Source organism: Lagenorhynchus albirostris, chromosome 6 (assembly GCF_949774975.1).
Source record: "Lagenorhynchus albirostris chromosome 6, mLagAlb1.1, whole genome shotgun sequence".
NCBI classification, from domain to species: domain Eukaryota; kingdom Metazoa; phylum Chordata; class Mammalia; order Artiodactyla; family Delphinidae; genus Lagenorhynchus; species Lagenorhynchus albirostris.
In genome coordinates, this window is record NC_083100.1 from 77,717,230 (window position 1) to 77,734,048 (window position 16,819).

The 16,819-nt window shown below is 42.5% G+C and overlaps 1 protein-coding gene across 3 annotated transcripts in view; it reads right to left on the reverse strand.

Annotated features, from left to right (window-relative positions):
* Positions 1 to 16,819, reverse strand: part of FMNL2 (formin like 2) — a 303,763-nt gene that overhangs the window by 19,758 nt on the left and 267,186 nt on the right. For all 3 annotated transcript variants that reach the window (XM_060152877.1, XM_060152878.1, XM_060152879.1), the window contains exons 10-16: positions 16,622 to 16,696; positions 12,753 to 12,863; positions 9,842 to 9,991; positions 8,108 to 8,209; positions 6,070 to 6,382; positions 5,528 to 5,731; positions 351 to 475 (exon numbers count right to left, since the gene is read on the reverse strand). In XM_060152877.1, the coding sequence (XP_060008860.1) occupies positions 351 to 475; positions 5,528 to 5,731; positions 6,070 to 6,382; positions 8,108 to 8,209; positions 9,842 to 9,991; positions 12,753 to 12,863; positions 16,622 to 16,696 (1,080 nt within the window). The remainder of the gene's footprint in view (positions 1 to 350; positions 476 to 5,527; positions 5,732 to 6,069; positions 6,383 to 8,107; positions 8,210 to 9,841; positions 9,992 to 12,752; positions 12,864 to 16,621; positions 16,697 to 16,819) is intronic.

Here is a 16,819-nt window from a genome sequence, read left to right on the forward strand (position 1 = left end):
CCACCAAACCAGCTAGTAGGCGTGATTACTCAGTCCTTTTTCACTTATAGTTCAATAAAGGGTTTTTATGCCCCTTTATAAATTAAGGGCAGAGATTGTGTCAGATGTACATTTTGTGACATACAGTGAAAGATGTTCAAAACTATTCCATTTTAATGTATAATAGGTTTTTAAACGTAGTTTTAGAAGCACCTTACGAAATAGCATCCAATTTTATTCTCCTTTTCTTCTTTACATCAAGACACTTAAAACACTAGCTTTTATTGCAGAAACTTTCAGGTTAACACAGCACCCATTCTGGCTTTGCTGCACAGAGAGGGCCCCTTGTTTCTAACCCATGAGAAAGATACCTCCAGAATTCGCTCATCATCAATTTCGTTGAAGACTGTGCCATTGATCTGATTTGGCTTCAGGGCAACCCAGTTAAAAACTGGCATTCTGAATTTCGTCTTGATTGGCTTCTTAATTTTCACAGCTACAGAGGTCAGAGAGAATGAAATTAAGATTCCACCAAAACCCTCGAGAACAATCCGACAACAGTCCTTGCAGATGACACTCTAACACTGGAGGAAGGCTAGCAAGAGGTGGCCAGGTGTTTTAAAATATGGAAAACATCAGGCAACACTGTGGCCAGGGCAACTTGAGGTCATCATTTGATACAACAGTGTGTTACAGTTGCCTAAGAGCTGGGGTTTTGCTTTTATTTTATTTTTTTAATGCAGGCAACTGGGTGGTTGAAATACAGTCACAGTGTCAGGACAATGCTTAGGACAAATAAAGAGTTGGGGAATAAAAATTATTCTTTATATTATTAGATAGCAGAGAGGGCAAATACTCTGTGTCACTTAGTTTGACACTGGTGAACGTGAAGTCGCATTCTTACATCCTAAATTTCTGGCTCTCTAACACACATTTCCAAAACAAATCTTCAAAGATGATCAGAGACTGCAGACAGTGTCTGCTTAAACCACCAGGAATGAAATGTCAAGAAGGCTGACTTCCAGCCAGAGCAATACACTCCTGTGGATGATTTCAATAATGGGGATGATATTGGCTGTTGAGAGTTATTCCAAACAGACTAAGGGCCACAAATGGCCCAAAATAGAATGTTTAAGAAGACAAAAGGGGTACTTAGAAATCTGGGTTTGTATTGCTTTCTGGAGAAGGGCCACAGTCCCCTCCCCCTCTCTTTTAAGTGCAACCTCTCGCCAGGAATCAGCTACTGCTGCAACTAGAAGGTAAGAATGCACCCATTAAAAATACTGAAAACCTCTTAATAGAGAGGAAGGGTCCCACCTTTGAGGGGATGGGGGTGGGGGGGAGTGCCACCTCCTCTTACTTTGGGGAAATGAGCTAAAAAAGGCAATCCACTAAAAATTGCATTAATTAACTACACACCATAAAGAAGTCTTCCCAAACCAATTCGCTATAAATATTCACCGTCTTAAGTCTGTCTCAGGGATGCCCACCACACTATTTGGGAAGGGAGGGAGAAGGTATTCAATGCAGAACAAAAGAAATGGAACACACAACTGGGCTTTTACCTGGCTGCCTGCCTTACTGAAAAAACGGAGACAGACAGTGCCTCTCGTTCCTCCAGAGTTACAAAGGCCACGTAAACAGCGGGAATGTCATCTGACAAATCCACACAGAAGCATGCAGGAACACAGAAACACAGCTTTTGCCAAAACAGGCTTTCCACCACCAAATGTGACACTTCACTCTCTACTACCCAATAGTGTCCATTTCTGTCCTTGCTACCCAGGAAAGCCCATGTCCTCCAGGGGACAAAGGACCAGACCTTCCTCTAGTCTGGCACTTCTGCAGAGTTGAGGGAGAAGAGGTGGACGGGAGCGGGGGTGACAGGTCAGCGCCATCTGGTTCCATCATCCCTCCACAGACAACGCAGGCCTCAGGACACTCCCTACAAGCAACTCCCTGTGCAGCCACCCTACTTTTAACTCTTTAAGCAAGATTACGTATAAGCCTGAGATCAGAGCACAGGCCAAAAAGTTCTCTTCTGAAAGGCTGCCCTGACTCTGACTGGGGAGTTGGGGGGCTGGGTTAGCAGAGGCGGGGTCTATAGGTGACCACGATACGCACCATGTTCCCAGTGTTCAAGCTACAGGAAGTGGCTCTGCGTGGGTGGGTGGGTGTTCTGTGGAGAGAACCGATCACCAGAGGAAGGGGACTAGGAAAGCAGCACCCAGCAGCTTTCCCTTGTTCTGGGGAGGAGCCTTCCTCTCTCCCTCAGGATAAATCTAAAATCCTAGGGACTTCCCTGGCGGTGGTCCAGTGGTTAAGACTCTGCGCTCCCAATACAGGGGGCACGGGTTCGATTCCTGGTTGGAGAACTAAGATCCCACATGCCACGGTGCATGGCCAAAACCAAACAAACAAACAAATAAAATTTTAAAAACCCCTAAAATCCTTCTAGCGTTGAGGCCTGAAATCCAACTTTTAAAACTAAACTAAAAAACATTCCTTTCCCCAGGGAGAAAGGAACAGGGCACCTGAAACCCAGGATGCCTGCTTAAAGGGCCATAACCTCTTCTATAGGTTCAACTAAAACATGTGGGCAACCCTGGAATCACAGCAGCCAGCCAGCACCACACCTCCCCGCAGACACAGAGCAGATGCAATGGCTCAATGGGAGATGGGGTGGAGATGTCAAGGCACAGCGTGACCCACAGGAACACAGGGCAGACACTCAACACACTCAGGGAGGAGCAACCTACAGAAAAGCTTGATTGGCCCGTCTTTTGTGGAAGCAGAAAGAACAAAGAAAATACAAAAGAAAAATTAGATACGGTTAGCGTTCGGCGGCTCAGCAGTCCACACACTCTTAGCAGAGAATTCCATGCTTCTGGGACACATCTCACAAGGCAGCACAGAGCCAAAAATTCATTTCCATTCAGACCTGCCTTAAAGACGCCCTTATTATTTTATGTTTAAAAATAACTCTTTTTTTAGAAAAGGGGGAAAAATGATTTCGTTATAGTGCTGCCAAAGAGCCATACTGACCTGTGCTAGGTATTCCGTAAGACATAAACAAGGTTAATGAAAAGATAATCAGCTGAAGTCCCAATTCTCACTGTGAAGCTCCAAAGCATATTCTTCCGAAGAGGAACAGCAAAGGTTACAGACTACCCAGGGGTCTGTCAGTGATGACCTGACCAGGGAATGGGAACCAGGTTGGTCTAACAGATTTGAGGAGGTATGCCTTACACTTCAAATGCACATGTCACACTACTAATATATTCTGTATAAAATGCAAAGAAAAGTCCACAAGATAAACTCAGGGGACCTCCTCCTGGTCCCGTGACTTGGTCACCAAGAAGACACTTGCTCATTGCCTGCTGAAGAGATAAGACATCCATTTGCCTGTGGATCTAGGGGTCTAGTGATGTCACAGGTTTTTGGCTTCCTGGGGGGCCCTTGGCATATTATCTCAGCTGTCTCTTGGCTCTATGGGGACATCCTGATGCTGTCTGCCCTCTTGGTTCCAGAGAGAGAGTGTTACTGAATGCACTGGCAAAACATCTCACAAAATAGGTTACAACACTAAGTGTTAACGGCCGAATTAAGGATGGGTAATGAAAAGAGATTAAAGGCCTTGTAGAAACTACCTGATCTCAAGCTATCAAAGACTCGTAAGGATTTTATAATCCTTATATCTTGTAAAACGCAACATCTTGTAATTGTTTAATGGACGCTTATGGCACTGAAGAGGAGTTTCTTCAGTCCACATACAGTCCTTCAAATTGCATAAGACACAAAGGGAACAACTTCCAAATGTAGGAATCCTGAAGGGAGCAGTGAGGGATCAGCTGAACACAGAGCTTCACACTGTAAAACTGAGGCAATCACTGGAGCCAACAAATTATAAAGATTAAGTAGGAGGAAGAACCCAGGCAAAAAATTTAATGAGAGAGGCCAAGACTCGTTCAGAAGGGAGTCCTGGACGTGCACATCTGAGACTCTTGGCTCTTCTCTCCGCCAAGGCAGTTCTGAGGTCCAAGTTGGAGCCCAGGTGAAGGGAAGTAGAGGCCGTATCGCACATTAGGTTTTGTCAGACAGAAAGGAAGCAGGACCAAAGGAGAGACATGCTCATGGTGAGCGCTCCTGGGAGGCTACAGGGAAAGCCTCATCAGTGGGCCCAGATGCACATGACAATGACACTATCACTGAAAACAGCCTGTTGATGTAACAGATTCCTGGGGCTCCTTAAGAGGTTTTCTGTTTGTTTACGTTTCAAAATCCAACAGTTTCATGATGACGCTCCTTTAACTTTTGTCCTTCAGAAGCAATAAAAGCTCTAGAAGAAAGCGGTAGACGAGGGAGACCTTGAAAGGTCCAAGTCAGTCATTGGTTTACTGCCAACACGACTTTGAACGGGCATCTTGTTAGACAGTTTTATAGGAGCTGGGGTGGAAGTAAACACCACAGATCTGATGTGGAACATGTTTGTTACAGGTGCTTTATTGGTGTCGAAAAGGGCTTCAGTCACCAGGATAAATTAGTCCTAACGACTGGCTGGTAAAGCTGTTGATGGGATGGACATGCTAAGAGATGGAGGCTGGGAGATCATTTACAGCTGAGACCATCATTTACACTCGGGGCAAAAGGCTCTGAAAACCACTGCAGCCTTGGAAATGAGACCATTATTGTGCTAGTTCATCAGAAATAAGAGACCTCACGAAGGGACTAAAATGGTTGAGGAAGCAGAATTATCTGACGTCACAGGAACGGCTTGGCAAAGCTCAGAGCAATTCCAAACGCCAGGGGAACACTCCGTGACTGGGAAAATGACTTGCGGTATTTTAGAAAAGAGTAAAAATTTATTTTTGTGAGTCAAAAATAAGAACTTATATTTCACGACATTAGAGCAACTCTCCCCCTCTCACCCACACCCGCCCCGTTTCATCTCTGGTGAGGGAGGGATGCCGCATTCTATCCTGGGCAGTGGAGCATTTCAAGGCAAGAAGGTACTGCTGGTGGTAACGCTTCCCTTTGAAGCTTAATTCCACTGTAGTGAATTGTGATGCCCTCAAATGCTCGGAAGAAATGCCTGGAAGCCTACATCAAGCAATTAACACAGAGAGGCATTTTCCCCTTTTATAGATGCCATCGAAAATAGCCTCAAAGAAAAGAGCCATAAGCACTGAAAGCACGCTGTGTCAGAGCTTGGACTGTCATGTTTTCTGAACCCATGAAAATGCACTGATCCCTAAGAAGGTAACCTGTCTCTCTTCCCTTCTCTAGGTGGGGAGAGAAAAGGTAGGAAAACGGTGTGAGATCAGAACTTCCTGTCAGGTAAAGAGTGACAAAGGCTACTGAAAGAAAAATGCCTCCTGTGCACAATTTCCCCTTTACTGGCTGCATTAGCAGGAATGTTCTTACATTAAGAGGAGACACATGTGATGTTGCAAGAGACCTGGATTTTGAAAGAATGGCCTGGACCCTCTGGAGGTCAGACAATTGAGTATTTGTATTAAATATCTGGGTCTTAAATCTGCACTCTTACCTGCTAATCCTGAGTTGAAAACCACTGTGGGTGAAGACGTCCCGGGCAGCGGGGGTGCAGAGGGAGGGGGGGGGGGCAAAGGGGGAGCCGGCACAGTCTCAGCTGCAGGACCCGGGAGAGGAGGCGGGGGCGGAGGGGGAGGCGGGGGAGGGGGAGGGGGAGGTGGGGGAGGGGGCATAGGCGGCGTGGCTGGACCATTTCGCGCTAGCAAAAGAAAAGAAACAAATCGACTTTGAAAACAGGGGAACGGTTTTTCCTGCAATATGCCATGTGTACATAAAGGACCTGAAAACAAACACTGAGGAGGACAAAGGGTTCTTTCCCCAAAGACTACAAAAATGTCCTCGGTAACAAATGGGGAACATTCTGTGCCATGTGTGAAATGAAGACGTATACCCTTCATCTCAAAAGGTAAAAGTTCTTAGAATCAATCAATAAAAGAAATGCCAACAGAAACAGACAAAGGACATAGATGAACCGTAGGTAAAAGAAGTACAGATATCCCAATGCTCTACCTCAGCTCTCTCGCCAAGGCTTCCTACCTGCTTCAGGTGTGTCTGACAACAGAGGCAGTGGTGGGGGAGGAGGGGGCAAGGGTCCCGAGGCGGCAGCCCCCGTCACTGGCCCCACAAAGTCACCCACCGCCACTTCGGACCCCGTGGGCAACGTGCCAGAAGCCACGACCGGTAGGATGGCGATGTCCCCATCCCCTTTCTTCTGAATTTTAATGGTCCCTTGTTTCTCCAGCTCATGAATCTTTTTTTCTAGGGTAGACTGTCTTTGAATGGCTTCTTCTTTCTCTTTGACCATTTTCCTTAATGTGTGAACCTGGGTATTTGCATCTTTGTAGATTTCCTGCAAAAAAAAACCCATGGTCAAGAGTTGGTCTTCACATGACATTCGTGCCTATTACCGTTAGATCGGCAAATTGAGGATAAAGAAAATAACAAAAAAAAAAAAAGGAAAAAAGAAAAAGGATACTTATTTTTTATACACACACACACACACACACACACACACACACACACACACATAGGAATTCTATGGAACTCAGCCAGAACTTATAAAGTCCCATTCGTTATCAATTGTTCACTGGTAATGCATGCAATACATTCTAGCAGTTGTTACTGTTGAGGTAATTCTTTCCATTAATAAATACAGCTAAGTCAGTTTTCCCCACAGGTGAGGAGGAACAGGGCAGAGATGACCCAAAAATAATTTTATAGCTGACTGTGGAATATCCTGAGGGTATTCTGGTGGTGCAGCATGTTTTCTTTTCATTTTTGTTAAAATTCATTTGTTACTCCTAGATACATATCAGCTAACAGTAGACAAAAGGTCCCTAAATCAGACTTGGACCGAAGTCAGACTGAGATTAAAAATCTGCAAATCATGGAATAATCCACTTATGAGTAACCAGCGGCTGACTGTTTTGAATGGATTTCTCTGGCCTTCACAGTGCCCCCTTGACCAAGCTCAGGACAGCAACTGTTGTAACGTTTTCCAAAACAGGCCAATGTTTCCCTCCACTAATTCCTTATTTCTGTCTAGGTTCTTCACAGAAAACAAAGAAGTTACAATTTTCAATTCAAAGGCTGTCCTGGTTCCTTTTATAAGGGGTCCACAGAGGTTCCAGTGGAAGGAGTTTATGGAACCCACTTGCTGGGCCTTACACACGTGATCTCTCACCACAAACCTCCAGCAGGTAGGGAAACATTCTTCACACCCTGTCTATTATTAACAATCTGAGAGTCTGAACTTGAATTGAGTCCATATGCTACAACTCTGTCTCGATGCAGTGCCAGAAAATAAATTTCCTAGAGTTAACTGTAGGATCTGTCAGAATATCAAGCAACACACACAGACATGATAACTATCACATAAAATGTGCCACGTCATTAACGGCCGTGTAAAGGCAAGCCATTTGCCTAAAAGCCCTCCAGGCATTTTGGTGTTTTTATGTTCAAGCACATGGATGGCGCTCCATAAATACCTGACCTATAAGGTAAAACAATGCTAAAGCCAAACAAAATAGCTGGAATTATCTGATAATAAAATGGACTGATTTTGCTTTTGACTTTTTTCTTTCTCTCTCCTTTTTTTTTTTTTTTTTTTTTGGTGAATGCCAGTAGGTCTTGTCTATGTTGTGATTTCACCGTTTCCATGGCAACTACCAAATCTGGTTTCAAGCAGAAGCAAAGCAAAGAAATACAAAGAAGTCCAAGTCCTAAGAAAAATAAATAAGTGGCATGAATTAAATCCATGCTGTGTTTTTATTTCCAACCAAACGGGTGATCCACAGAATTCACTCAGACTCGTCCAGATGGGAAAATACTGTTGCTCCCAAAACCTGTGATAAGGAAGTAATGAAGCCCCAGCATTGGAATGCACACATATGTGAAGACATACGCTAACTATGTGTACTTTTCATTTGAGTTTCACCTCTGAAATGGTTCCAGTAAATATGCCGCATCCGTGCCTCCCTCTACTGTGAACATATGCGGGTCCTATCTACTAGGCTAAAGCTACAGCGCATGCCCTGCAGTGCCCACCTGGTGTGGCTACCATCATCACACTTACCCGAACAACATCCAGCTCCTTGTTCCTCTGCATGAGCTGCTTTTCCAGTTCCACGATCTTGGACATGGCTTCATTCTCTGTGTCTTGCAGTTTTTCTGACAACTGTAAAGTTTTGAAAGGGAAGATGTGTCACAACAAAGGATCATTCTCATCAGGTCCTTGGTTTTCAGAAAGTGTAGCTCAGAGACCACTAGGGGCCCATCAGAGTCCTGCATGTGTTCCCCAAGTTGTTTTCTGAAAATGTTAATATTTATAAGATGGTGCTGAATACATACTTGTTTCTAAGAGGAATTCATTTACAAGGGATCCTTAATAAGACCCGTAAGTCAGCTCCTTAGTGTTTTGACATACACAGTGTGTCTTTCTCCATTTCTGCTGGGGCCAGCGAACATAGAGAATAGTAGGTGAGGGAGGAGGTCGAGTCACCTTTCCCTCCCTAAGAAAAGGCCATTAGGCAAAAGATTTTGAAAACTGTTGACCCAGAAAACTTGGTTTTGTTGTTGTAAGTCACCAGTTGAAAAAATACTACTGCTTGTTTTGACTCAAACTATCCAAATAATAAAAGTCATTTTGGAGGGGTAGTTCAAATAAACAGGTGGTTACTACAATAGCAGGTTATGTAAGTATGGTCATGCAATGCCAGCTAAGGCTTCAGAGAAAGATGGGGTGAGCCATGAGTGAAAGTTACTTTCCACATAAGGCTCTAAAATTGGGCACCTTCTGATTTCTTACATCTCACTGAGAATAATCACACATAAAGAAAATCAGGGAGGCAAGGTAAAGAGGAAGAGTGGAGATTTATGCTGACCAAGTTCAGAATATAATATAAATATTTTAAGGGAAGAGACAAAAAGAGAAAAAGGAAGAGCCTATAAGTGCTCTCCTAAGCAGGTACCAACTGAGTCAGCACAGCACTTACAAAGGGAGGGCTTTTGGCAACTTGGCTAAACCACAAGCCATGAAGATGCCCCTTTTCAGACTGATGGGAAAAGAGGAAGGACATTAAGCACAAGTAATACTCTTAACTAAGAAAATGCAGAGAAAAATAAATGGACCGTTCAAAGAGAAAAACCACATCCTTCCAAAAAGAGACAATTCCTTCCACAATCAAGGACACTTTCAATCAGAATTCAGTAAAAGGATGTGGTCCTCACAATGTCTGGGTTTTAAGACACACCATATTCCTGTTCATTATACTGAGAGGACACTTCTTGCAAGAAGAGGATATATGGGAAAACTTGCTGATTTCCTTGAAAATGCTACCGTTGAGATGAAGCTATTTAGAACTTGAGTGCCCATGAGGCAGGAAAGTGAAGACCCGCATCATGAGGACACTAGATCAGCCCGTCCACAGCCTGCATGGACACATTTGGTACAAGATGACTCACATTCAGAAGAAGATACTTCTTCACCAAACGGACATATTTTAGTTGCATTTCTCTTCAGGTAATGCCAATCTTCTAACTCTCCTGTTCTTATAACTAAGGTGGCCAGGGCATCTGGACGCAGCAGAAACTGAGCAGTGAACGAAGGCAATGGGTTCCACTTAGTCGTAAGTAACATACCTGCCTTCGTTGAAAGAGCCCAGAATGGCTTCTGATTGCTCTCTAGCTCAAGTTGCATCTCATTCCTAGACTCCAAATCCTTTCCTTAACTGCCATAAAAGCTAACATCTGTTCTGCCTTGCACCTAGCTGAAACATTAGCCATTTTTCTTTTTCTGAGAGGTAGTTACATGAGAGATGTTTTCTTCCAGTTCTTCCACCCTCTCCAAAGCTGCATTCTTGGTTTCCGCGTCTTCCAGCAGAGCTCCCACATCAAACACGTTGTCCAGGTAAGCCTGAATCTGTACCTGCAGCTTGTCACTCTCAGTATGTTTCAGCTTCTAAAAATCAAAATGCAGGAGAACGTGGTGTTAGCGTATCTGTGGAAACACAACATAATTACCCAAGAGCCTACATGTTTTTGTTTGTTCCTTCCAAGAGAGTTTTTTGTTGGTTGGTTGGGTGGGTGGGTGGTGGTTGTTTTTTTGGCCATGTCACGAGGCATGTGGGATCTTAATTCCCCAACCAGCTATGGAACCCGGGCCCCTTGCATTGGAAGCGTGGAGCCTTAACCACTGGACTACCAGGGAAGTCCCCCAAGAGAGGGTTTTGTATCTCATTCTCCTTAAGAGACCTCTGGAGTAACCATCTAAGAGGGTACCATCAGATTACTTTCTGGTGCTTACTGTCTCCCAAATACACACACATTTCCTCCCTAATCCTTCCTGTAGATATATTCCCCATGCAGATATATTCCACCCTAAAACATTTTTGATGCAGGTGAAATCAAGATAACAGAAAAATCAAAAGGGAACAACAGGGCTTCCCTGGTGGCGCAGTGGTTGAGAGTCCGCCTGCCGATGCAGGGCACATGGGTTCGTGCCCCGGTCCGGGAGGATCCCACATGCCACGGAGCGGCTGGGCCCGTAAGCCATGGCCACTGAGCCTGCGCGTCTGGAGCCTGTGCTCCGCAATGGGAGAGGCCACAACAGTGAGAGGGAACAACAGTCACAAGTAACATAAAACTTGAGGGGTATCTGTGTGGTAGAGGAGATTAGAGTGGGTGGTATCTTGCTTGGGTAGTGATGGTAGTTCTGGTTGAGGGTGAGGGGTACATGGGAGTAGAGGAAGACACTGATACAGCATATTAGACTCGGGGATTATTTTAGCACTAGTTCCTAGAACCCATCCCCCATAATTACTTGGCTAAGACACTCCCCCAACATGAGAAGTTCAGGGCTCCCAAAGCACAGATCAGGAACCTTTCCCCCATTCACTGCATTCTAGGGCCAGGCATCCCAAAGGAAGTCAACTAGCTCTAAGGTAAAATTAGAGGTCAAGTAAATCAGTCAATCCTTCTTACAAGTAGCATAAGTCATGTCTTTCCCTGGGGAGCAGATGAGTGGTTAGAATAATATCTGGCACATGGATGATGCCAATACACATTTACTGAACAAGTCAATGATGACTTACAAGGTTGGGTTTTTGTAAACTAATGAAGCATTTATATATTATATGCTTATGTTATTATTCTTCTAACCACTTCTATCAAAGACGGGAACCAACAGATCAGGAAGTTAGAGAAATACAGAGTTTTGGTAAAAAATCAAATTTTTAAGAGGAATTCTACTCTACAAATAAATTCTCAGGACAACAGATTTTCTCCTAGGTCTAATCTAGAAGTCTACATCTTAGCTGTCTTGAAGAGAGTATGTTCCATCTTAGTTTATGAGTCAGAACCGAAAAAAAAATTCTGAACAAGGGCAAAGCCTAGAAAAGAAAATGAAGAAGCAGCTTAGCAGGATTTTTCACAAGATTCACAGTGAGTAACAGGCGCTGATGTTACTACCTGTTATTGTATCCTGGCGCCTGAAATGAGCTCTGTGCAGCCACAACAAAACTGACCCTAAAACCCCATTAGGAATACACCCAACTTTCATTCAAATATTGCTACTCTCAGGACATGTGGGGAAAGAGAAGAGAGGAACCCTGATTTCAAAGTAGAAACAAACCGTTGAATACAATATTCTGTCAAAGATATTAGTCATTCTTTAAATAGGAAAGCAATTCAAACAAACTTTTCAATGGAAATCGTCCATGGTTCCACCTGAATAGAGTCTTTAGACAACATTAGGCCAGTCTACTCGAGGGCAGCCCAGCTGGTCTGATAAACAAGGCCATGAGCTCAAGAGTAACCAACTCTGCAACTCCAGTTTGTGATAAACTGAGGGTACCCCCTGTGTAATTCCTGGCTTCACTCGAAAGGGAGATGGGCAGGTGAGCTCCGGAGATGTTCAAGGGAAGTATTTCTATTTTCTTCACTGTTAGAAACAGGCTTGAAATTGAGGTCAACAATTCTTGCCCTATTACTAGTGGCCTTTCAAATTCAAGCGAATCATTCCCTACACAGAAGGGAAAACAAAACTGCCTGAGTCAAAAGACAAGGGCACATCCTGTGCACACACAGCTACTTAAGTCTGTTTATGATTTTCACATCAACTTTGTTTTTTAGGCAAAGAAGTTCAGGGAACTGGCTGAGCACTTCTGTAAGGGAGCAAGAGAAAGAGAAACTTTAGATCCGTCTTCTCTCAAGAACTAAAAGCAGAATTTCTAAAGACACAAACACTTTAAGCAGAATTTAACAGCTACATGAGGAAGTCTCTAGTGTCCACTTCCTCATTATTTTTTGATGCTCCAAGCATTTATTCATTACTCTACAGCAGTCTTGGTTTGACTTTCCCAGAGCAGATGGAGTCCAAAGAGTAACTAAGAATGCACATTGCCCAGCAGCCCGGATGAAGGGTATAATGAGACTTGACCCAGACAGAGTTCAAAAGCAGAGGAAAGCTGTAGCAAGGCTCTAAGAAGTTATTTGACTCCAGTACTAAAAGGCTGCTGGCAGAAGACAATAGGCCCTAGGAGGTCTGCAAGAATCCAGCTTCTCTGGCAGATCACATCACTCAGATTGGTTCTTTTAACTAGCACTACAGCACCTGACTGCATGGAGCCTTAAGTGTTCTTTGGTCATTATGGAAGTGCATCTTTGAGGGTAGGCAATAAATCAAGTCTCATAATGCAACTAAAGGTTACAGGTATACTTACATCCAAGTATTCATCCAGGCCTAACTTGGTAAATTCATATTGGAGGTGAACTCTGAAATTCATGTCTTCTACTGAATGGACTACAATATTAATAAACTGCATAGAGGCCACCTGAAATGAAATTGTCAACAGGTTAGATGAGCTCCAAACTTGTTTTCTCAGTTTAATCATAGTCACATATTTTCAATTTCACAAATCTAAGCTCACTTACCAATTTCCTTTTCCTTTGTTTCATTGGGTCTTTAAAAATATTTTACAATTTTTAAAAATTCAAAAGTTATAGAGGTACCACAATAAGATACCACTTCATATCCACTAAGATGCTATCATCAGAAAGAAAGATAGTAACAAGTGTTGGCAAGGATGTGGAAAAACTGGAACTCTCATCCACTGCTGGTGGGGATATAAAATGGTGCAGCCACTTTGAAAAGCTTGATAGTTCCTCAAAATGTTATTCAGAGTTACTGTGTGACCCAGCAATCCCACTCCTAGGAATATACCCAAGAGAAATGAAAACATACATCTGCATAAAAATTTGTACACAAATGTTCATAGTAGCATTATTCATAATAACCAAAAAGTAAGGGGAAAAACCCCCAATGTCCATGAACTGATGGATTACACAAATGTGATTGCATTCGTGTGAAATATCCAGAATGGGAATATCTACAGAGACAGACAGTAGGTTAGCAGTTGCCTAGGACTGGGGGTGGGAAAAATGACCGCTAATGGGTACAGGAATTCTTTGGGGGTGGGGGGAGGAGGCGGCAACAAAATGTTCTAAATTAGATTGCACAACCCTACAAATACGCTAAAAATACACTGAACTGAGCACTTCAGATGTGTAAGTTGGATGGTATGTTAATTGTATCTCGGTAAAGCTGTTTTTAAAAAGTCTTATAGGCATATAGAACACACTCAGTTATTACCAGTACATCGTAGAAATGTGATAATTATTACAACAAAGAACATTTAAATCACCTGTAATCACACCACAAGGTAATCACTTCTAAAATTTTACTGTGGGCCCTGCCATACCAACAGGACAGTAACAGAGCTTCTGACCCATCTTTCCATTTTAAACAATCAATCAGTTTCTATTCCATAAAAGCCCTGGATTTGCTACATTCTCCCCACAACTGCATCAGTGGCTCTGATCTGCCACAGAGAAAACCAGTCCCCAGCTTAGTAAATAACAGAACAGAGTTTAACGTATCTATTTTGTTTTCAGTAGGGACAGTCAGTTTATTTACAGTGAAAATATCTCACTAATGCTTTCCCTCTATGGTTACCCAGAGACTTGCAAGGAGGTATGACTGTGGGACCCACATTCACACTTACTCTGAAAACTGCCTCCCTCTTCCTCTCTCCCCCAAACCCCACTTTTTTTTTATCTTGTTTAAATTGTTTTTCTCGAGTTAGATTCTTCTTTGAGTATATGTTATCCATTGGGTATCTGTGGAAGATGTGTAAACTCTCTAGGTTACATGAGAAATCTATCACCATTTACTAAAAAATTACGTCAGTTGCTATGGCTCAATAAACTAAAAAAGATTTTGTCACTTTTTTGTTTTCTTTTGCCCACTAAAAAAACATAAATACATAGAAGGGTCTTGTGCTACATTTGAAGCATTTATATTATGTTTTACATGGAATATGTTGTTAGGGAAGTTGTGCAACTTAATTGCATTCCCAAGACAGTTTATGAAAAGCCTCATTTTCTGGAAAAAACAAATATGGCTAGATTTTGGCATCTTTCCATTTCTCTTCTAAAGCGGGTCTAAGTGATCTATTGAGTGTTATACTATGCCGAAGAGGCAACTATGTGCTAGATGGCACATGACTCGAGCACATATATATACTCGAGCACACATATAGTATATCCATACACTAACAGCCTCTAAATAAGATTCTCCAATGCATGTTCATAGGAATAAATGAACCGACAGGAAATATGCTCTCATTTGTCAACAGTACAAGTGTTGTAAAGGGCTTAACATCACTATAATTTCAGTGGAAACTCAAATGGCAGAGAGATCTGGTAGGTATGATAAATGAGTGAAGTGGGCCATGTGTAATACAACAGGGAATGGTGTGGACTGTGACAGACTGGAAAGGCTATCTTCAGACTTAAGGAATAGGGACCACTTGGCTCCAGCAGCTGATACTCCACGAACAGGGACCTAGCGTTACCAGAACTTTTTAGTTCTCAGGAAAATCAGAAATCTGTCATTTAAGGCACAATTTCCCAATTTTTTAATGGAAGGACATCACTGTCAGACTAAACTCACAAGCCTGTATGTATGTTGGCTTCAGCCTGGGAGGCTCCAGTTTGCAGTGTCAGCTCTAAAGGAACAAATAAGTTCCCCCTATGAAGGCAGAGGAAAGATCCTGGTCAGGTGAGCCAGGGCATGACTTCTTTACATATTTGTCACCAGTGCAAAAGTTAGCCTTAAACTCTCCAAAAAAATCCCAATAACAAGAACGAAAAAGTCAATGTAAAAGTATTCCTTGTTTCAAATTTATTTTTTACCTTTTGAAAAAGTACCTATACATATGCTTTATGGAACAGAAAAGCTCTGTAAAAGATTTCAACCGATACTGATTTGGTAAGGGGCTGAGGACTACAAAGTATATAAAATTTGAGGACCCAGAAAACATTTTTCATATAAAAGCGTTAGAAATCTGCAAAGCTATGTTCCATGTTTTATCATCACTGAAGCAATTCAAATGAAAACTGCCTGGCATCCCAAGCACAGGTTTTAGAAGACTTGACGACAGAAGAACTGAACAGAATACCTGCTCCAGGCTAGAAGGGATCTGGGAAATTAAGCCCAAGTAAAGAATCTCCTGGGTCCAGAAGTTTCCAAGGTCAACTGAATTAGGTCAAAGAAAGCAGACCTGGGTGTACTCAGGGGTAATCTGGCTCTGGAAATTCTCTATAGTGGATTCCACCTTCAGTCCAGGATTAAGATCTAGGTACATAGATTGAGAAGTGCTCAAACTCCTTTTGCTTCTTGTACCTGAAGATGACAGTCCTGCCGCTGAATCACACAAGTTTGCATGTGATTTACCCTGCTAAGGAGACCTGCAGTATGATCACACCCTCACAGAATTACTAGAGCAGGAAATCAAGGGAGGAAAAAAACAATCACTGCTATGTTGGGGGATATATACCGTCAGTTCTACAAACCAAAGCACTTCAGTCTTTGAGAATACAGTCTGGAGAAAACCACTGGCTGGGGTGTGCAAATGGCAGAATGGTTAACATTCTTGGTTTCTAATTTAAGGATTCTTATGAGCACTATTGACAGCTAAAGCTGGCTCTTGCAGGCATTTGTGCCAGGTGTTAACTTCCTTTTCCCAAATGCATGGCTTCACCCTTTGTCATAAATACAGTTGACCCTTGAACAACATGGGTTTGAACTGTGTGGGTCCACTCACACGCAAATTTTTTTCAATAGCAAATACTAGGTACTACACGATTCACAGTTGGTTGAGTGTGTGGACACGGAACCGTGTAAGCAGACAGCCAACTGTAAGTTAACAGGCGGGTTTTCTACTGTAGGGAAGGTTGGTGCCTCTAACCTCCCGCATTGTTCAAGGGTCAACAAGAGTACTGTAATCAGTACTTCTGGCCTTTACTATAGTGTATACATAAAGAATAAAACCACAGATAAATGCCATAAAGGTAAAATACAGATTAAAAGAGCAAGTCTAAATTGGATCTTTAGCATATTAAACTCAGTTTCCTATCCTTTATAACATATAATACATATGTATGTATAATATATAAATATAAATGGAGTTAGGAAATAACTGCTAAAAACTGAGTTTGCTTTATTGAAAGTCGTATTGAAACAACTCACCATAAAATCTATGTTATTGTCCTCATTTCTGAAATGTTCCATCAACTTCTCAAAACGCTGTTTTTCTCCACAAACCTGAAATACACATTATCATCATGCATGTGAAATTCCAAACATAAGCACTCCAAAATTAGATGCAGAAATTTTAGCATTAATAATTATTTCCAGAACATCTTTTTTTTTTTTTTCCTCTCTCGC